This window comes from Fringilla coelebs (genome assembly GCF_963513975.1).
Source record: "Fringilla coelebs genome assembly, chromosome: 9".
In the NCBI taxonomy this organism is placed as follows: Eukaryota; Metazoa; Chordata; class Aves; order Passeriformes; family Fringillidae; genus Fringilla; species Fringilla coelebs.
The window spans coordinates 6369781-6393008 of NC_140067.1; the positions used below are offsets into that span (position 1 = coordinate 6369781).

Below are 23228 nucleotides of genomic sequence, written 5' to 3' on the forward strand. Positions count from 1 at the left end.
ACACACCTTTACCTGGGAGAGTGGGGAGCTGTTTGAACACCTTACAATGGCTCCTGTGGATTCTTCATCACTGATGGATTTTTGAGACTAGATGTTTTACTGAAAGATAAAATTACAGGAAGATTAAACTAGGAGCTAGTTTGGGGATGTCTTATGCCACGTTTAATACAAAATATGGGATCAGAAGTCTGCAGGGATCACCTCACTCCTACTTTAGGAATCTGTGGGGTACAGTTTTTTTCAGATGTCTTCTACAAGGCTAGGTAAAGTGGCTGTGTCCAAGGCTGATCCCGTGAGCTCCAAGATCAGCTTGGACAGGTGGATCAGATTGTGCACTTCAAAGATTTAAAGAAGTGCAAATGCATCCCTTTGTTTATTTGAAATAATTTTCACTGCATAAAACCTGGAGGAAAAAATTAAGATTGTGATTTGTTAGCCTACCAGTTTGACAAAACATTCATGCCTCTAGCAGCTGTTGCATCACGAACTTTTCTGTCTCAGTCATTACTTGAACTTGCAAACCTGAGATTCAGAAATAACCATTCAGGTTTGTGGTCTTGCTGACCCTTATGATTGCATTCCTATTCCCATTCAAGTTCATATTCTTTTGATTTATCTGAGTTATTCACAGTATTAGGAACTGGCAGAGAAGCTTAGAAGTCCCATTACCCACTGATGCCAATTTAGTCACCTCAAGATCTACGGGGTTTTTGCCTCAGTGACAGCTTTTCCTTCAACTTTGCGTCAGGGACAACTTTTTTCCTAATTCTGTACAAAGTGTGTTAACTTCTCTGAGGCTTTAATGCCTGGTTTTCAACATGCACATACTCTGAAAAATATATCCCTTGGTGGTTTAAGTTCCTCAAGTCCTAAGGCCTTTGAAAGTCCATCAGGTATTCAGTGCTTAAAAGCTTTTGGTATCCCAGACCTTTGTAGGGACTAGTAAAAGTTTTTCTCTGTTTTATTTTTTTTCTTGTTTAAAATTTCATGTTAATTATATAATCTCCAAGCGATATTTTTGAAAAACCCAGCACAGAACAATTTAGTGCTCCATGAGTAGGCTTCTTTTGTGTCATTTGAGACTGTTCAATAGTTTTTTAAGGCTGTTTTAATCATTCAAAATTGACTTCAAAATACCCAGTATTAGTCATAATAGAATCCTAGAACTTACTCTGACTTTTCAAAGGCTTGAAATAAACACAACCAAAACTTGCTTATAAATATGTGCTACCATGGGTTAGTAAAATAAACAAACATGAAAACAAACCCAGACAACAGCAGCAACAACAACAAACTTCAAGCTGGGAGCCTTTTGCAATCATGCATTTTTCCAAGGAAAAAATGCTCCCGGCTTTGACGAATATTTTTCAAAATAATGTTTTAGCACTTCAGTTCCTCCTGCTGCCTCTTTGCATTTATGATAGCAGTATGCCTGTGCCCACCCTTAACGTTTTGGATGAGGTATCAGATACAAGTACAGTCTTTTATGTGTGATGGAGTTTAGTCTTAGCATGGTGAGATTTGTTGATGCAACAAAAATTACATTCCCTTGGGAAGTAACTCAGTGTAAACCTCCATTGTGTTCGTGCCTGTTCTGTTTACTGAAATTTGTCTCTAAATCTTTAAGCCTAAAACTGTACATATTTTGAAACATTCTGTTGTAGGGAATCTCATATTTAACAGTTTCATGGGGTTGTTTCTTTGGAAGTAAAAGTGTTTCTCAAGAGCCTTTTTTTCTGTCCGCTCCCAGTGAAAAGAGGAGAGCAAAGCCATCCGCTTACCACAAAGCAGTGCCACCACAAAGGAAAGATTAAGGGTTTAGAGAGAGGTCAATGTGGGTTTTTCTCTAACTAAACACTTTCCTAAAGTTTCCTTGTGGAAAAAATAATGAAGTCATCTCAGAGTTTTTAAAGAATTTTTATTTCTTTTTCACCGTCTGCATTCGCTTGTCTTCTCAGCATGGATGTTTAATCTTTCTAGGCTTTGTGAATTGGTCCAAATGAATAAGTGGTGAGCTGTCTCTCTAGGAGCTAGAGGCTTATTCTAAGGCCCTAATCACTGAGTAAACACATCTTTGCCCTCCCTCTCTTACAACTGCTATATAATAGTCGAGATTCTAGCACAGTAACCTGGATATTGCAGGGATCGACGCTTTGAAATGCAGAACGGCTGATCCTCAAAAACAGACAGTGCCTGATCTTCCCCTGCCTCTTTCTTCTTTTTAAATTAAATATCACGAGAGAAATGCTGTTTTATTGCATGATATTGTGCATCAGTGCCCTGGATTTTCAAGTTTAGTTTCAGTCAACATTGTTGGCTGCACTTATATGGATCTCTGCATGTTGGGCTTATTAATGGCCCTTCCTGGCACATGTGTACGTGGTTCTGAAGAACATTTAAATTAAATTAGACAAACAGTAATGCAAATTACTAATCCCTTTCCCAAAGTCGAATGTTTAAATGTTCCTTTTATAAACAGTCATTAAATTTTATCCAAAGCCAGTCTATGAGGCAAGAGCCCTACGGGGGCTTTCTGCAAAGACAGCTTATCTGGAAATTGCATCCCATGTCTTGCTATATCAATACACATCAATATCTAGGGTTCAGTGTTACTCCTGATGAAGAGATTTGAAATTACTTTAAATAAAAGTCTGAAAATAGCACCGTATCATCTCAGCAAATATGTTCAAGTACTATTGTAAAATAAAATAATTTATATGGGTATGGTGGAATGGAAAGCTGTAATTTTCTGAATTATATTTATAATTCATTGAATGCCAGTTGCAGAATCATAGTCCTTAGCTAGCTCAGAGTCTCCCTGTATATTTGCAGCCTGCTTTCTATATTTACATGCACACAGACTTGTTTTCCAAAGGGTGGTCTGAGATTTTCATGGGGACGCAGCTGCTGGCAGTGTAGCTCAAGTTTTACTTGATAGGGTTCCAGAAGAACAGCACAGAATATTTTGTTTCAAGAGACCATAGACACCATCTCATCATGTAGTGCCTCTTTTTTTTGCTACAGAGGTGGTGATAGCAACGCACTGTCATTTTTTTCAGGTTGTTTATAACTGTTTTTTGTGGTAGATGATGTCCAGTCAAGAGGCATGTTCCTTGTTCATGGAAATATTATTTTTATTGGGCAACAAGCCAAAAAAATTCACTCATTTCTTAGATCTGGTAATAAGGTTTTTGTTTTTCATGTTCTAAGCACATAATATATTGTATTTTAGTACTCAGAATATTAGGAAGATTTTGAGAATATTTAAAAATTTGTAGGGATGGACCATTTGACTTGAAATCTCCTGGTTATTTCTTATGTTGAGATGCTTGTCACCATTGATAAACTCTGTTGTGAGTACTAAAACACAAATCTGCAGCAGCAACTTTTGTAGATGGCCTCAGGAGCTTTTCACTTAATCTCTTTTCACATTTTTTTCCAGAGAAAGCTTCTTGCTATCTACCTCCACCATGATGAAAGTGTACTAACCAACGTCTTCTGCTCACAAATGCTTTGTGCTGAATCCATTGTTTCCTACCTGAGTCAGAACTTCATAACCTGGGCATGGGACATGACAAAAGAAGCAAACAGAGCAAGGTAAGACTCTTTGGACTCTGAGTGGAGCAGCTTTTCTCAGGAAGGCCCTTATCTCTGACTGTCAAATCTTGTGGTGCTTAATATCTATTTGACCTAAAATTTCATGCTCGTTCTCAGCTGATCAATGGAGCTGTGCTGGCTGACATTCATTGAGAATTGGGCTGGCCTTGTGTTCATCACAAAGTGACTTCTTATTCCTGTGCAGGAAAAAGCAATTGGAGAAATTATTTCCCTTTTTTTTTTTTTTCAGTTTATTTTCAAACATCGTTCTATATTCAAACCTGTGCCTTCACAGTTATGCACTGCAGTGCCATGATATTGCATGGCATTAATTGGGTGTATGTTGATGTAACTGCATGAGAGCTGTCTGGGGTAATAACTGTTGTTGTTCATGAAAATCTTATTTAAAAAATAACATTCATGTGGTAAATTAGTATTAAGAACAGATTATGCAAAATGTTAAATGCTTGCAATTCATATGAACTTTTTTGAAGTACAGTTTTCCTACAGAACATTCCTTTGGGAATGTTCAGATATTTTTGTTTTGATATAATAAAAACTATCTTTCATCTTAGACCATGATTTTGCTGGTGAGTAAAGAAATTAAAACTGTAGGTTCCACCTCCTTCTACAACTTTTGTAGATTACCAACAGATTTTCTTAGTGGTATACTAAGGCCTCTCTCTTCTTTAGTTATTTGTCAGTTGATCATGATCTACTGAAAGTAATGCTATTATTATTATTATAACATTTAGAAATCAGACTTGTTTGGTTCTCTGACTTGGACCTTATTTTATAACCTTTATTTACCCAGAAGATGGCTGATCATGTCTTGCCAGGATAACATCCCATGTATATTACTATAATTAGAGTTATTCCAATTTTTGACTGAAAGATGCAACAATCATTTGGCCTGGAATAAGGTTGTCACTTCTTTACACAATTCAAGCGATTATTGAGCAAGGAAAATTATATATTTATGTTTCTTTCACTTGTGGATATTAGGATAGATAATTTATGCATTTCTAGTCTTCACTATGTAAATGATAGTTAACATTTCTTTACTGAGGTGACCTTGGAGAATGGAATAGTCTCTTTTTCTAATGTGCTTTTTAAATGACACTTTGTGTTTCTCAGGAATTCCTCACTTGACCTTCTGCATTTTGTCACTGGAGGGATCAGCAGCAATGTTTCTAGTTTGAGTTATTCTAGGGAAGTGTAAAAGGTTATGGAAAAAAGCAGTTGCAAAAACAGATTAAAAGTTTGTGAAAAAGAAAAAAGTAAGAGAGGAAAAAGAAACATCTAGGTTCTTTCATGGGACCAAATACATAGACTGGAAAGTTGCTTAAGTCTTTTGGTATTGCCATTCATGGGCAGTAAGGAGCCTCCTCCTTTTCTTTTATCCCACAAGTTGGTGTAGAAGGAAACACTATTTCTAAACCATCTGTAGTGGCTAAGTTCAGTTGACTACCTGCTGTTCTATTGTCTGCTCTTCTATTTAATTCTCTAGTTTCTTTTATTTTACAATGACAAAAAATTGCAGTGTAGTTTCTTTTGAAAAACTGTGTTTGAGGGGTTTTTTATGACTAACGATCAACAGCCATGTAATTGCTTTGTTGTGTTTTACTAAAGAAATCTATTAAGTAGCACAACTTTGATACACTAGTAATAAGAGTTTGCAGGTTACACAGACACCTGTGGTGACCAAAGCGACAGAAGCTGCTTGTTAGAAAGAGCCTGTACAGCTGTGTCCTATTAACTCCTTATGACACTTCTTAAAACACAAAATAAAGGGCTTGTTTAAGGCTTTATAGCTGCTCTCAATGAACTCAGTCCCTGATTGTGCTGGACGATAGGGTTTTTAAGCCTTCATTTTTTTGCTTTCTGTTAACAACAACAAAGAAACTGTCATATTAACAGTGAGGTCAAAAAATAGTCAGGGGTAAACAAGGCATGCTGGCTGGAATTAGAATAATTTCTCAGTTGTGTTTAGTGTCACATCCTGCTCCTTAGACTGTGATTTCTTCAGAGGGGGCATGATGCTTCCTTCTCTCTTTGGAAAGCGCCAATGCACTGTGGGCATTCCCATAAATAAATACTCAGTCCCTCTGTTCAGTCACTAACCTTCCTGTGACACAGTGACAGTGGTGTTGGAGCCCATTCTGTTCTCTAGCCCTACAAACACAGTTAAATGCAGCTTTTTATTTGAATGCTGAGAAGACAACAGCAACAACAGGAGGAACTGGGTTTTGCCTGCTGGTGTAGCCCAAGAGCAACTAATTTCTACTCCTCCAATTGCATTGTAAAAATGCTGGAAAAGCCAGGGTGGAACAGCAGAGGAATCAGGCCCACTTGATTTACAGCAGTCACAATGTCAGTAATGAAGACATGGTTTCAGCACCGTGGAATGGCATGAGTAAATTCAAACAGCTATAAAGGCTTTCCTTGTATAAGCCATAAAAATCTTCTGAATGTTTTGATCCACGGATGTAATTCTATTCCAAAATTAGTCCTAACAGTTGTTCCCAATTTTCTCATTAATGAAATGAAAGGTCCATCCTGAACACTGTAGAACAAAACCAGCTCCAAATTTGTGTCATTTTCCCCAACTTTTAATGTTTGTCAGCTGACACTGATATAGGAATGTGCTTTAAAACCTGCACTACTGTACAATAGCACATTTCTTCTGGAATCTCTCAATCTCCAATATCCATTGCAACAGATTGAGGAGAGTCTGTAGGTAGGAGTAAAATGGTGTGAGAGCACTGGGTACTTGCCAGCAGCAGTGCAAGAGCATGAGCATTACGACTTTGGGAGTCAGGTACTAAAATATTTCTTTCTGCAGCCATGCAGGACTGTTACTTTGTCAAAATGAAGGAGAAGTCTGGTTAATAAAGTTGGGAGGAAGTTTTTTTTTTTTGTTTCCATGGGTTTTAATTGCCTCTGACATCAGGTTTGCAGTGAAGGGAGCAGTTTGAGTAAGTTCAGTGATTATGAATTTTTTCATTAATCATAATAACATTATACTAAAGGGGAAATAAAATAAGTAGCCTTCATGAACGAAAATAATGTGGTGCTTTTACTGTTAAAGACCATACATGAAATCTTTATTTCCTACAGTTTAAACTTCAGTTTAAGGAGCAACTCTTTGAAATATTCTTGTGATCTGTTCATGTCAAAGGAGGAAAAAGGCCACAAAGCCACACATATACCTCTAACTTTAGCTCTTGTTATATTCCACTCAATTTGAGGTGAATCATGGGCTTAAAAATCATTGTTTTCTTTCAATAGCTAGCAGTGAAGATTGCTGCCATGGCCCTTCAGACAGCAGAAATTTGTGGGGAGGTGTCAGGGCGGTGGCAGTGGGGTTTGGCTGCAGTGGTGCTGGCAGTTCTGGCCCTGCCACTCACCCCAAGCTCACACCTGCACTGGGCCATCACCTGGGCTGGGCAACTCCTCAGCTTTCCAGAGGGATTCTGGGATGGACAAGCAGGAGAGCCAGACATGAACAGCTCTAGTTCTGGCAATTTTTACTTGAAAGAGTTGAGTCAACAGCATTGTTCTAATACAATTATGTGTATATACATGAGATCTGTGTATGTTTGTGCAAACACATGCCTGACTGGTTTTGTTAATTAATTAATGTGCATTAATATATTTGTATCCAGGAAAGATGTATAGTGATATATATGTATATGCACATATATTTGTACACACAGCATTTACAAACACAGATAATGCATAATATTAAGAGCTTTCCAGCACACATGGTGTTTGTTAAGCAAAGCCAAAACCATAAGACGAGGACTCAAAAATCTGTAGCAGCTTTTTTGCTTTTGATATCATTGCCCTTGGGCACTGTATTTCAAGGTGTTGCCAGTTTTGCTGTGATGACAGGTATTTGTTAGTTTTAATGTGCAAATGATAGTTTTTCACTTTGCTTAAGCTTAGGAAAGAGTTAATTCACTAAAGTGCTTCTCAGCAGCAGGTTGTCTTCACCTACAATTTCCGTCATCAAGTGATTAGCCATATTCACAGTTGCTGACCCTTAATTCTAACCTACTGAATGATGCATGCCTGGATGAAGACCAGTTGACCATATTACTCCAGCTCCCCAATCCCATTTGATCCTTCAGCAAATATATTGCAGGTGTGGGGTCTGTGAGAGCTGGAGGAGGTGAGTTAATTTCTCACTGCCTCTTCAGGAGTGACCACAGATTCTGTATATGTTGCTTGCAAAACTGTTGGATGTGTTCTTCAGTCAGTAAATCCTTAACAGGTTTCACAGAGCAGTGTGAAAACCTTTTCTATTGTATTCTTCAGTTTTTTATTTAATTTACTTTAATAGCAATACAGTGCCAGTCAATAAAAACAGGTCAGAAGTCTAATTAATGTTTTAAAAATAAAGGTTCTCAAACACGAGGCGAGTTTGTCATTTTCTGTATGGTTTGTTTTGAGGAGGAAGAGGAAAGAAGGTGAGGAGGGAACCCTTCTGTTCCATGATTACATCCCACCCGCTCATTTTCTCCTTTTCTCCTTTGCTTTTGATTTTAGTGGCGGTCTTAACAGAATGTCAAGATCAATTTGCAGCATGGTTTAACTCAAGGTTTGCATTCTGCCAGCAGCAATTGTCCTCCTGAACAATGCCGTGTGTTCTTGTAACTTCAGAAGCTTTTAGGAGGCTCATGGCAAGGGCAGCATCTAATGACTTTATTAGTGTAGGGTTTCAAAATGGACTCGGTAATTGTTCGCATCTCTTTGTCATTTAGTCATAATTACTGCATGGAATTGTTCGGGGTTGCACTTGTGAATAGTTTCCTAATAGCACTGAAACGAAGGAAAAAAAGGGAAAGGATAAAAGGTGATTGTCTCTTTAGATGGAGAACAAAACAGCCTGTATATAGATGGTGGTTAAACTGTTTATTATACACCCACCAGAAAAGGTAAACTATCCCTGCTTAAATATTTATGTGTTTCAAGGTAATTTCATGTTAGTCATCTAAAAATGTCCAAATTTGGAAAACTGAAAATCAGCAGAGAATGCATTTTGATCTGGTCGTGATTAGGAAGATATGGATGTCTATAATAGCCAACTATAAATAGAAAGCAGCCTCTCTGATGTTATCAAGATTTTCAGTGCATCAGTTTATATGCCTTTAGCAATGTTTTAAGGTCATCTGAGAAAAATAGTTATTAAACCCAAGGAATGAATTAAACTGATAGATTTGTGAGCATGTGTTTTAAGTCCCCGATCTAAAACAAAATCTCAAAGAATGTTCTATCCCACTGTACTTGAACTACAACCTGGTTGATTAAGCTTGTTGAACAGAAAAGGTGAAAAATAAAACTTTTTTGTGTCCTGTGCAAAAGAGGTGAAGGCAGAAGAACAGGTGGGCAAGACAGATTTGTTGGGCTGTTTTGAGGAAGGATTTGGTTGCGTTCTCTTATTGTTTGTTTCTTCTGCTGGATGTGTGCCATCTTTCCTCCAGTTTGGAGACTCTCATTGACCTTACACAATTGTATTTTACTTCTCAGGATGATTCTTTGACTTGTGAAGATTAATCTGAATTCTCTGACTTGTGATGTGCTTGTAGCTTCTTCCACTTTACCAACATTTTTAAAGTAACCAAACACACTGTCTGTCCTTATCTAGGCTATTATTAAATATCTATATTAAATCTCCCTGTGGCAAGCCTTGAACATTCCTTAGGAAATCCTACAATACATCATGGGTGATGGTGAAAGTGCATCTTGTATGTTCTATTCTTTGTGCAGTCTTCTAGCAAGGGACCAAGGTATATTTTATTTATACTTTCACCAGTGACTTTGCCTGGTGTCCAAGGATGGATTAAAGGGTTTTTAGAGTTCTGTAGTTGAGACTGAATGGGGTTGTGAAGTATTTTTCTAATCTGGTTGAGCCTTTTAGGGTGGGAGTCAGATCTTCCATGTTTTAGGAGGAGATAGATAACCCAGTCATGTAGGTGTTACTTTTGCATAAAGAGGATAAAATCCTCTTTTTAACATCTGAATCTGGTGTTTAGCATGTGGATCCTGGAGATGATGCCCACATAATTTCATTTAGGCTGCTGTATATATCTTTAAAACATGCCTTGTGTCTGCTGCTCCTTGTGTTTGAGGAATGATCCTTCCAATGTGGGTAAGGCAGTAACTCTGAATTATGGAGAGCAAGATTATTTTAATATGCCAATTCAGGACCTCAGCTTTTACTCTTTTAAAAATGTAAATGCCTAATACAAAAATGTTATTTTTACATTAACATTTTAATGAGTCTTATGTTGACTTTGCACATTATATAATTATTATTAAAAATAATCAGAAACCTTGCATATTTAATATTCATAATTGTTTTCCTCATGCTCAGTAAAGAAGTTACTTTTCTTCCAAACCCATTTCTGAAATGTTAAAGGCTGTTTAAGGTTGGCTTTAGAAATTATCTAGTCATAAATAAATCACACTTTTTTTGGCTCAAAGTCATCCACTTTGTGTTCTGAAAGGAAATAGGTCTTTTAGAAGAGATTGTCAAATTTTCTGCTGCTGATTTTTGAGGAGGACCTTAGGCTAAGAACATACAGAAAAAACATCCCCAGTGCAGTCTGTTCTGTTAAAAAGTTCTTTCCAAGAAGTATAGTGGGCACCATGTGCCAAAGGGCCTCATTGTAGCAGGAAACTTTTCCAAAGTTTTCCCTTCAGTGCATAAAAATAAAAAGTAACTTCAGGAATTTATATGAGTAAGACTGTAACAAATAACCAGATCTTTGTTATTTCTGTTGTTACAGAAAGTAAAGAAAATCTAGAATGCTATGAATACTATGAAGATCTAAAATACTATGAATTTTTTAGTATTTATTTTGAATGCATTTTTCCATACATTTGAGAGCTGACTTCTTTCTTTATGGAAGAGAATTTGACCTTAGGTGCACTAGACATTTGCTAATACAATTGTTAAATAACATTAAGGTGCTGGGGAGAGGGTAAGAAAAGCAATGAGAGCTTGCAATTTTTTAATTTTTTTTTTTTTTTATCATACAAGAAGTATTCAAAATGCAGCACCAAGTGTGCCTCTGCCCATTCTGGGAGCACACTACAGTGTGCAAGATGCAACTCTTTTCCCTGGAGGGACATCTGTCTCTTTGATGGGCTGTACAGACCCTTTTTTTGGCTGCTCTGGAGATGCCACTGAGAGATCTGGCACACTTCTGTTTAGATGAAAGTGAGAAAATCCCTTGTAAGTGATGTACAGAGTAAGATACTGGATATGGCACCAAGTTGTTTTGGTCCTGCTCACTTCTAACAGAAAATATTAGCACAGAGGGGACTTTTTTTTCCCTTTTTTTCTGGTTATGAATCTGAAAGTAAAAAGGTCTACAAATACAAAATCAGTAAAGGCAGAAAAGGAAAAAAAAATAATTCTTCATTCAGAATTCTCTGCATGCAAAACCTATACCTACAAAAGCATATTTTTGGACTGAGTTATTGGTTGACTAAATACAAAATATACTTTAAAAAAAAATTAACAAACCAACACCTTTGACCACTACAACTAGGACTGTAGGAGTCTCTTCAGTTTTGTTCCTTCTAGCATTATTCTCTATATCACTTCTTCACTCCTAGTTAAACACTTTGGTTTTCCATGACACTTGAGGGCTTTTCTTCTGTGCTGTGTTGAAGACTGTGTAACACAGTTTTATACACAAGTCTAGGAATTCAGTTCAATTGTCCACTGTCTTTATTGCTTCCAGGGGTGAAACCTTGAACTCACATAAGTAATTTTCATTTTGCTGTGGAGGATCACCACTGAGTTCTGTCAGGCCAACATTTCACTTACCTGTTCCCACCTTGAAAGGAACACATCAAAAGCCATTATTTATCTGCAGAGTTGATAGGTCCAGATTTACAGATGCTGTTTTATCCTTCCCAGATGTTACATGTCTGTGTCTCTGTTTCTGACAGAGCAGAGTTTGTTCAGCTTTTTGATGTCTTCTTTGTGTCTGATTGTTCTGAGTTGAAAAATACAGAGAATCAGGGAGTAACACTTATGGCTTTGAAATACTTGCTTGCCACCCCCACCCATTGCCTTCCATCCAACTACAGCCAAAACTAAATTCTGTCTGAGGAGAGATTTTTTTTTAGTACTTCAGGTACCTCAAATAAGCCCAATGCTGTTCTTTTCAGACTTATCAATTTTTAGCTATTTTATTGGATACAATATATTTATATTGATTTTAAAAGTCACAATTTTGAATCTTTTCAGTTACTTTGAGAAGAAATTACTTGGAGCACTTGACATTGTAATGCAGTTTGTCTTTTCAAATAGATTTGGCTTCTAATGCATGTGACAACGGGACTTGGCTCTGCAGTTAGAGCATACATTTCAGAGTAGTTGTTACCTAAAATATTATCATAAGGCATAAGAAAACACACGATTTAAGTTGCCTTTCATGAACATAATTAAGAATTAATAAGCCTGTACCAGTGGCTAGTCCTCAGAATTTCCACTGTTTTGCCTTTTGTGACCCGTGTTATTAAAAGTCCATTATTTTTACAGACTTTATTAAATTGGATCTTATTAAAGCATTCTATATTTGCATTTGGTCTTTCATAATTCATTATTATTATGACATTTACTTTTTACCATCAGATCTGAAAACATATCATAAGCTACCCTTTTCTCTTGAAAGAAATGCTAATTTCAAACAGTCCTTTAATGGAAGAGAAAAGCTTTATCAGTTTTTTCATTTATTCAAGATCGTGTTAAGAATACTAATGTTAGACTTCTGTATGCTAATATCTAAGAGCTTTTTTTGGTCAAAAGCTTAGAATTATTGTTTTTTAGACCACACTGCTAAGTGTGTCACTGGCAGGGCACTGGTACAAAAGAAAATACAATTCTGAAGTACCATGTTTTAATTCTGTGACTGATAAAACCAATTTCTTGATCTTTCATTATTAAATTATGCTTTCATATGAAATTTACTATTTTTATACTTCACCATGTTTATTAGATTGTTGCACTACTTAGTTTCTCTTTAGAAGTTTTAAACAATTGATTCAGCATTGTTATTTTGGGGAGTAGTTTTGAATTATAGTCTTCACATAGTGTAACAGGAAATGGAATTCCCCATGAAATAAATCATTGTCTCAAGCAATTGTTAATTGTTTTAATTTAGACAACCTGGATCCTATCATGTTTGTAAATATTAGAATAATTTAGTCATAAAAAGAGATAAAGAGCTCTAGAACTGAATGCAGAATGTGTTAAAGAGTAGGTAACATGCAATTAAACTGCTGAATTTAGCATAATTATTTTTTTAAACTTAACTTCAAAAGATCCTCTACAATGTTAACTCTTTTTCTTCCCCCACCAGGTTTCTGACAATGTGCACTAGGCATTTTGGGAGTGTTGTAGCCCAAACCATTCGAACTCAGAAGACAGACCAATTTCCACTTTTCCTAATTATTATGGGAAAACGATCATCCAATGAAGTGTTGAATGTAATACAAGGTACAGTTCTTTTTATTGCAGGTACTCCTTATGTGGCTATGGAAACTTTTCTAAGAGGTCTTTGCTAACTGTTTCTCTTTTAAGATGTCCAGAATATTCATTTATTACACAAAGCACACTATAAGTTGTCAGGGTATAATTATCTGCTACTCAAAAATGCATTAATTATCATGTTGTTAGAGATTGGAGTTGCCATGACTGGAGTAGAATTATAGTTTACATTTTTCTTTTATTTTTTTTTTTAAGTGGAAGCCTAATTTCCTAAATAAGGAGCTATACTTAGTTTTCCAGAATAATACCCAGATACATTCCTGATTTCCAGAAGATCTTGGCTGCACTTTTTTGCATAGTGCCAGAATGCATTTGGTTCCTTGTTAATACCTGAGCTCCTGTTGCTAATATTTGGACAGGAGTTGCTTTTTCAGACCTGCCTGCAGCATCAAGACCCCCAAATCGGGAGATTAGGATTGAAGTTCCTAATATAATCTCACATAAATGAAACTTTCTGGCTGACATGAGCAGTTCTTTCTGGTGTAACCATTGCTCTGATTTCACTGACAGCAATTTGACTCAGATGTGGAGTGTTGCCCTCTGACTGCTGCTCTCAGTAACTCTTCAAATTAGAGCACATCAAAGAATGGCTGCCTCTCATTTCTTCTGCTTTCTCCACAAGTTTGCCTTCATGATAGTGTCCTCATTTTTTTTATTGCTTATATCTGGAAATCTTTATTGTAATCTTATTTTCCTGAGGAAATTCAGCCTCAGGAAGTGCTGCCTTTCGCAGACAGGCATTAGTGTTTATTTTTGCCTCTGGGATTAATAATTTTCTTGAGGAATCTGCAATGTTCCTTCCTGTGGACAAAATGGTTAATTTTTGCATGGATTTTGTCTCCTCAGTGCAAGGTACAGCACAACACCAATTCATGGTATGAATGCCTGTAATTTATAAAACCTTTTGATAGGTTATTTCATAGAAATAATCTTATAAATAGCTTGGTTTTCTGACTCTGCAGTTCAGTTCAGAACCTTTGCCATCCCACTGAAGTCAGTGGTGCTACTGACTTAAATTACTTAACTACTTTATCAACAATTCAAAGTCATAATACAATGCAGCTTAATCCAGATTATTTAATGGCCTGAGTTAAATTTTAATGATTTGTCAGGTTTTCTGCAATCTTTTGCACTAAACTAAAACAATCACTCATTGTAGCCTTACTTAAATTCATCCTTTAACAAAAATCACACAATCTCTGCTTGTTATTTTCCCAGGAATGGGGACACTTTTGGTATCTTTTAACAATACTGCTTCAATGAATGGTAGCCTCTGAAGTCCTGCATGTTGTAGCATGTGGGATAACATTTTCTGCTAAGGTAGCAAATGTTAGAAATGGGAACAATGAGGGCCTTTCAGGGCTGGGTGAGAAGGCATGTTGACAGAAGAGATACAACTATATAGAAACCTAAGACCCCATTGGTGTTTATTGAAATGCAGACTGTCTTAGTTTGCTTTTGATTTTTACTTTTTTCCTGGGGTTGGGAACTATGGGGGCAGTCTTGTTTTCTTTAGTGGTACTTGTTCTGCTGGGGTCCAACAGCTGTTTGGGCTGGCAGATGTTAGGACTTCATAGTTTGTGACCATTTCTCATGGTTTAAGATCTTTTAACTACTATGACAAGTGGCTTTAATGGGTAGTTTAGTCTTCAGTTTAGAAAGAGAAACCAAAGAATGCATCTTGGTAAGAAATTAAAGTAATCTTTCAGTCTTAATGAAGACTGGAGGCATGCTGGAAGGAAAACATGGGAGGGTATCTGTTTTCCTATGTATGTGTTCTATTTCATGATACACACATGGATGACAGAATTTTCCACTTCAGTAGCTTTGCAAGTTTTTTGGCAAGTAAATAGACTGAAGAAAATATAGTATTTGAAATTTTATTACTAATTACATCCAAATAAAACATGGATCTATTTTGTCACATCCATTCAATTGTTGTTTTGTGTGTTTTCCATTGTTTTGAACCAATCCACTTGGGTGCTGCTGCCAATATCCTTCCTTGTGTTGCCTGAGCAGTTGCTTTGGTCTCCCTGGGAATTCTAAAACTGTAAAATCAATTTCACATAAGGAAATCCTAGATCTACTGCTTTCCTTTAACATCAGTGACTAAAAGACAAATAGAGTTAATTTATGCCAGCATAAAAGCAATTGTTCAGATTTGCACCATCTGAAATTTTAACCTGTGATCAACCTTTGTAAAAATAATTTTGAGTTTTCAGTAAAAAGGTGAACTGGAAGCATTCTGCTGAGATATTTGCATTTCCTACTCATCCTATTTTTTTTTTTAGTCTGTCTATTTCTTATGGATTAATTCTAAAATGATTTCTTTTTTGTTTAATAACTTTAATGAAATGAAGTTCAGCTATCTTCCTTTGTTGCTAGGTAACACAACAGTGGATGAGCTAATGATGAGGCTGATGGCTGCAATGGAGATCTTCAGTGCCCAGCAGCAGGAAGACATAAAGGATGAGGTGAGCACTGAAAGTTGCTGCAGATACCTCCTGGCTTCCACTAATCACTGGGCATGTAAATTAACCAGATGTTTCTTTAGCCAGTGGAGTTGGGTATGATGTGTTTTAGTGTCTCTTCTGTTGTCAGAAGTTAAAAAGGTAAAGTCTCCTTTGTGTGTTTGGGTCTCTCAGAACAACTCCTCCTTTTTGGTCTTGACATTTTCAGTTTCTTTCCTTTTTCTGAACATTAGTCACCAGTGACTGGTTACATTATAGTGATATTATAGAGCTTAATATGCTCATACAAGGAAAATTATTCGATTTTTTTGCCACTGACCAGCTCCAAGTCATAGGTAGAAAACAAAAATAGATTAATATATCTTAAATGTGTCTGTTTAAAAGGGGACTGGAACCAACTTTAACCAGTACCCCAGTACTGAACCACCACTCAGAGTGATGCAGAATGCATAAATGATTACAAGACTTCTCAAAACCACTGTTTCAATTACACAGAAGCAAAGTGAGTTGCACAGCTGAAAGATCTTTATCTGTTACTCTATAAATGAAGAGTGACATTTTTAAGTAATGAAGTTCATAGGAATTTGTAATAATAGGTGTGTTGCCATTCAAGATTATTCTTATCCTGTTGTATAGACATTGATTGACAGTAATTCATGAAACACATTCTTCACATTTAAGTCTTGTATCTCATTAGTACAAGATTTACTGACTATAATATGAAAGCACATTATCTGTCATTCACTTTTTCTTCTTTATTTATGCTACCTGTAATTCACTGGTAAAGAAATTGACTTTAATTTTGTTAATACTGAACACAAATTTAAATGTGAGGATTACAACAAAAATCCAAGGCACAGTATAACTGAATTTTTTATTGCATTTTAACAAGAGTGTTGTGAGTATGGGAGGTTTTTTAATGCTTTAGTAAGAAGGTGAAATTGACATCACAGATGAGCTCCAAGAGAGGTTCAGAATTAAAAACTATAAAAGCTGATGAAAAGGAAGAAAACTGAGGGAAACAGAAGCATATAAAGTCAGGGAGATAAGGCATAGGAGGGACAGGAGAAGAAAGTAGAAGTGATAGGATTGGAACAGAGTGAGGAACGGGACACCAGACCCAGAAGCAGGAACTGGCTCCTGTCCTGGGCTGCTCTTTGTCCTTCCCTGGGCGGCCCAGAGCAGTGACAGTGACTGTCCAGTCCCCACATGGGATTGTTGTCTCCTGGCCTCTTTCCCCAAGTGCCCTGCCTATCTAGGGAGAATGGGAAATAGATTTTTATACATTTCTCCAACATCTACCTTTGTCCAAGTCCTCTGTTGTCTTTTGTTTTTCTGTCACTGAAGGCACTGGTGACATTTCTTCCCAACAGGAGCTTTTTCTAATACACTTTGACATTCAGAAAAGTGATGGAAAATTTCATAAACTTTGGGGGCAGCTTTCCAGACACTATGGGTTCTATACACAAATAGGATATTTACTTATACCTTGGCTCCACTCGTTACAAGCACACTGAAAAGGTGATCTCGGACACTTTGCCTTCGAAGCAGGAAGTTTTCAAAACAAAAAAATAACCTTGCTTTATGAAATTACTATTCCAGAGAGGGAGTATTTGACAAGCTGTCTGTACTCAACAGAGGGCTTCAGCCTGAAAACAAAATATTGCCTTTTTGTGGTTAGCTACATAACATGTAGCTTTCCTGTAAGCCTTGTACTTGACAACTTCAAGTGTTCAAACATCAACACCTTTTCTTTCTTAAGATCTTACTGCAGTTGTTGCAATTTTTCCCCAAATATTACAATAGCAAACAGGATCCAGAGTCCGGTTTCTGTTACTGTTTTCTTAATAGCAACAATAAGTCATCATAAAACCACAAGAAGATAAGCAGAAAATTCTTTTGTGCTTTAAAAAGAGGAGTCATCAGTGTAGCATTGCTGTAAACAGAAGTGTGTGTGAGAGAGAACCAGAACTGGAAACATTTGGAAAGGACAGCATGAAGTCAGTAATGAGTGAGTTTATGCAGCTGAAATTCTCATGCACATGAAAGCTTCCAGCACAGCCATTGCATAATCCTGTTTGGCACAGTGTGTTTTGCAGTGCCCTCTGATGGTTATTTGGGTGCAGGGGGGCTGGTGCCACTCCAGCTGCTGCTCCAGGTGTTCAGCTGATGTTGGCTGTAGCTACAGGCAGCTCCCAGTCACTGAGCATCTGCTAGGTGTGAAGGTGGGATGCTCAGAGCAGCTTTACCAACCTACCTCACCTGAGTGAGCCACCTCATTAGCTGCTGGCAATAATAGTATGCTTAGCTAAATCCTGTCTTTTGTATCCATGTATTGGTAAAATTTACCAATTTAGCCTCATAAGATTTTAATGGGGCAAATCTCTTGCATATTTTTTTAGTGTCAAGTGCTAAAATACCATCACTTAACTAGCAGTTGAATTTAATTTTTAGATTTGTGTGTTGTGCTCTTACATAATCTCCAAAGAAATACCTTAAAAGCATTGGGGTGCACATGTGTACTCACAGTAACCCAACATGCCTGTCCTGGTGTGTAACTTCTGCACCTGTTTTCTCTCCCAAGTTCCCTTCAAGGGAGATCAGCCTGCTGTCCCACCTTTTCCCTGCCTCTCCAGGCTCCTGGGTCAGTCATGGGCTGTTGCTGTGTTGGCCAGATGACATTTTGGAAACCTCCTGCCTCTTTTGGGCCATGCTGTTGATGTGCCATTGTACACACACAGTTTAGGTGTCTGTTTTTATAATTTTGCTCCTAAAATTTCTGTAAGATAAACCACAAACAGCAAAATTGGATTAGCAGCACACTGGTGGGCTCACAGGGCTCTTCTGATTAGAAGTGACCAATGGATAATTCAGTTGTGGCTTCAGTGACCATCACCAGTGAGGCCAGGATACAGCCCCACCTTTCCCAGTGCAGTCAGAACTGGGGACTGAATTCTAACCTCAAGCTGTGTATGCAGAGTTATTCTGCAGCTGCACAAATGATTTCCTGCATTTAAAACATATTTTCTTTTTCTAACCATGTTTGCTCCCCTGGTCAACACTACAGGAGTTGACCTGTTCAGGCAGTGGGGTTTTGCAGAGGGAATAAATGTCATTAAGGATTTTCTCCTGCAGGCAAGAGAGGGTGTCTCAGAGCAGGGATAACCAGCTTCTGCCACTGTTAATCAAGGTGTGCACTGAGATTTTTCAGACACTGACTTTGAAAAGAGTGTGTAGTATCAGTTCCTCTTGGGTATCAGTTCCTCTTGAGTGTCAATGCCTGGTGCTGAGCTTAGGAAAACAATAGTTGTAAAATATTCTACGCCCTGGAATGTCCATTTTTAAGCACCATGTGAGCTTGCTTGCTTCAGTTGGATAGTTAAATAATCATCTCAGCGTGGCGTGATGGGCCCAAATAGATCCCAGGTTGTTCCTTTGTGAGATTAATGTGAAGAGATCTGTGATTAAATCCTGGCATTACAGCACAACACACCTGTTCTGGGCTGATCCTCAACATTTTTTCTTCATTGCCTGAGGAGGAGGCTTCTCAAAGGATTACAGTAACACTTTTTGACAAGCTTATACAGGGCGGAGTTTCCATGTAATGACAGGGCTCATTTGATGATGCCTCAGTAATGCATTTTTTATTTTTGCTGTCAACATTTATTACTGTAAAAGAAATGACTGTTACACAGCTGGTCCAACTTGTCCACATTTAAGTAACAGTAGGTCTCTGGTCGTGTATATTTTTGTCATTATGCAACACCAGCACTCCTGCTCTTGGATTAGACATCAAGGTGGAAATACCCACAGTTGCTTCAGAGACCTTCTTATTTTTACAAATACCAATTGAAACCTTTCACTTTAAACTATGTCTGCCAGCTCTGTAGTGTGATAGAGAGACACTTAAGAATTTTTAAACTGGAAAAACTGCTGTAAGCAGACTGACTGAAGAAAAGCTGTAGAAAACTGTAGGCCTGAAGAGTGACCATCCTTCCTCTCTGTTCTTGGGTGACATCTCTTTCCTAGCTAAATCTAGAGCTTGAGGAAAACGTAGGTCCTTCCTCACCAATATCTGGATGGGGATTTAAAGAACACATGAAGGAAAACCAAAACTCCAAAATGGCAGCATAAATTCTTTTTTCTCTTTTCCCTGCTACTTTAGGGCTTTAGTGACCAAGTGATATTTTCATAGCTGTGCTGTGAGAAGCCTGCTATCACCATGTCTTTTCCTCCTGTTCTGCCTCACTGCTGTCAAATGTAGGGAAAGTGCTCCCATCAGCTCTGCAAGAGACCTCTGAAATTTCTGCTAAGGACTGAAGCTCTGATATATATCACTAGAAATCAGGCATCTGAATACCTTGGATAATCTGTGTTTCATCTAACACTGTCATGTGTATCATCGTGTATAGTATTTGCACAAACAAGAGATTATTAGAATACACAAAATTCATTAAATTCCAAAGCACAAAAGCATTATGGTGGTGACAGCCATCTAGCAAAGATTGGGATTTAACCCCTCAAGAATCTAATTAGCACATTTACTAATTATTACTAGTTATAACTTATTAAACTACAGTAATCAAAATTTGTTTGATTAATTGTTCTGATTTTGTGTTTGTAATATGATAGCACAGCCCATTGAGCATTCCCATGGAGCCCTTGGCTGCACACACCCCAGTGGGTGTAAGTGCTGCCTTCAAGAGTTTTCAGCATGGTTGGAGCCTTGGCAAAATGCAAGGCAATGGCAGAGGAAAGAAAGAAAGAAGGGAAATAAAATATCTTTAGTCCCTGTGGCTTTTATGCTGTACATGTTGATGGCTCCAGTCAGTGAATATTCAGCCCAACTGGGCAGGTGTGTCAGGACTGGCTGGCTCTTTTCCCACAGAAAGGCACTGCAGGCTCCTTGAAGATTTTGGGTTTGGTTTTCTTTTTGTCACTCGAGTTAATTCCAAACCTGGAATTTGGAACTGAGCTTTCAGCCTTCAGTGTGGACAGGCAGGATCCTGTGATGGTTCTGTGCTGTTCTGCCCCTCACCCTGCCCCATCCTGCCTTCTGCTGTGGTTCTGCCACCACCAAAACATCCATTTGCTTTGTCCTTGTCGTTCCCATACACCCAACACACTCTGTGTACACTTTTTCCTGCCATCTATTCCCCATCATGTATGTTTAAGTTTTACAATGTGCAAGTCTGTCATCTTAGTGAGTCAAATTAATGCCTTTCTTGCACTGGTTTGTTTGGACAAAGGGGTGTTTCTCTTTAACACTCCCATGAATAGCCTTAAGCATTTGCAGATTTTAATTTCAGGAGTGGTTCAGTGAAATGAACTGTCTTTCAGATGGGCATTCAGCATTTGTAAATACACTTCTTTCTTTCTTTCTTTCTTTCTTTCTTTCTTTCTTTCTTTCTTTCTTTCTTTCTTTCTTTCTTTCTTTCTTTCTTTCTTTCTTTCTTTCTTTCTTTCTTTCTTTCTTTCTTTCTTTCTTTCTTTCTTTCTTTCTTTCTTTCTTTCTTTCTTTCTTTCTTTCTTTCTTTCTTTCTTTCTTTTTCTCTCTCTTTCTCTCTCTTTCTCTCTTTCTCTCTTTCTCTCTCTCTCTCTTTCTCTCTTTCTCTCTCTCTCTCTCTCTTTCTCTCTTTCTCTCTCTCTTTCTCTCTTTCTCTCTTTCTTTCTTAATAATATAACACAGCTCCCTGACACAAATCAGGTGCAAAGCTGATTCCTGGGGTTAAATCATTAAATCCTACCTTCAGAAATGACAATAATAAATAGGGGAAAAAAGGCCAAAATGGTCAATGCTGACTTTTCCAGCAAAATATCCCATTCAAAAAGTGGAATATTTTTAACTTGTAGAACCTGCTGTCCTAAATTCAGTCACGAACCCCTCTTTGTCCATCATCCTGCATCTGAAAATGCCTGTCACTAGGTATTTCAGGATTAACTTCAACAAATGGTTTAGGAAATAATTATATGAAAGAGTTATCCTAAATTTTTTCTTGATCTTATCTGTCAGTTTTTCTTAGTCTTGATGCACTGGATATTCCTCAGGAGAAGGTTTTCTCTGGTCAATTGTAGCTATCTCATAAGTGTTTGATATTTTTGGGTTGACTCTCTAAGACATCTCTAAGAAGCAGAATAGCAAAGTAAAGTCATAGCTGAAGAATATATGCTGTGAATAAAAGCATTTTTTCAGATTTCCAACCTTCCATTAAATGTATGTCCTCCCATTGTCTCATTGTCAAAATAGGAAAGCAGAAATCTGTGACTTCTCCCCTTTTTAGGTGCCAAGGAGTGTTGTCCCCTTGTCTCTAGCCCCAAAGCCTTGGGATGTGGATGGTTTGCATTCACACCAGCCTTCAGTCACTGCTGTGGAATTCCCCTGCTTCTGATAAAGGCTTTTTGAGTGACCCAGGATAAGCCATGTCTGTTTGTACTTTGATTTCCTGAATAAGGAAGGTGCCAGTTCTGCCTTCATTGCAAAAGCACTGTGGAGATGCATTTAGTGATGTTCCATCAATAATGACTGCAGTTTATGTAGGGTCTAACAGGAAAGCTGTCAGCTGCCTCAAATTTTATTCATGGATAACACCTCTGAATTTTTTTATATTAATTATTAGTGGCATGATTACTCTTGACGTGTTCTTCGTTAGTGCGGTGGAAGATTCTCTGCAAAATATTTTCTTCTGCTTTTCCTGTCACTACTGTGAGTTTCTTTTGTTGCTTTCTGGTGAACTTGAAACATCCTCATCCTTCTCTAGAGGAAAAGATGACTAAGATAAGAAACTGCATTACAAAAGGGAGAACTGCTTCGTGCAATGTTTAAAATTTGTCCAAGGTGTAACTCTGCACCAGACAATACCACAATTTAGCCGTAAAATCTCTGGAGGAGTTGGTTCCTGTTGAGTGTGAGCAGTGTTAGCAAACAGAAGTATTAACACAGAAGTAGGTACAAAGAGATTGCATGGGATTACATCTGCTGCATAGCCAAAGAGCTCTTGATTCCAGGCTTGTTTTTAAGGTCTGTTTCAGTAAGGACAGTATTATTTCAGTGAGGTGTAGGGCTCAGTGGCAGTCATTTACTTTTAGATGTGACTCACATATTTTTATGAGGACCGGGCAGTCATGCATGGTAATTCTTCACATTCCTGACATCTTTTTCATAATCCACTTCTAGGATGATGATAACTGCAATGAATAGGGAAGAAAGCATTTTAACTTTTTTTTAATGTCTGGAATTCATGTTTCAATTTTAGTTGTAGAATCTATAACATCAATATTTTTGAATTTTTTTTTTATAAACTACAGTAACTCTATCTTAGTTCTAGCAATCTTTGATGGAGAAGAGCCTGTAGTTGCAATTGTTGTATCTAATCTTTCAGAGTTCTTTTGGGCATTACTGGACTTGTGTGGACTTTGAAATTCAATGTGTGGACTTAGGTGTGATGCATGGAGTCAAAAAAAATCAAAGTTGAATAAGTTCTCTCTGAAATAACTCTAAATATTTTTTAAAGGCTTGTCCTCTGGCAGATAACCTCAAGTCATCTTCCTTTAGTGAGCTGATTTGGAAAGGTTATTTTGGTTCTCAC

General features: G+C 37.5%; 1 protein-coding gene across 2 annotated transcripts in view; it reads left to right on the plus strand.

Moving 5' to 3' along the window:
* FAF1 (Fas associated factor 1) overlaps positions 1-23228 on the plus strand; it is a 152893-nt gene that overhangs the window by 109237 nt on the left and 20428 nt on the right. For both annotated transcript variants that reach the window (XM_084211147.1, XM_084211148.1), the window contains 3 exons: positions 3443-3597; positions 12984-13120; positions 15557-15645. In XM_084211147.1, the coding sequence (XP_084067273.1) occupies positions 3443-3597; positions 12984-13120; positions 15557-15645 (381 nt within the window). The remainder of the gene's footprint in view (positions 1-3442; positions 3598-12983; positions 13121-15556; positions 15646-23228) is intronic.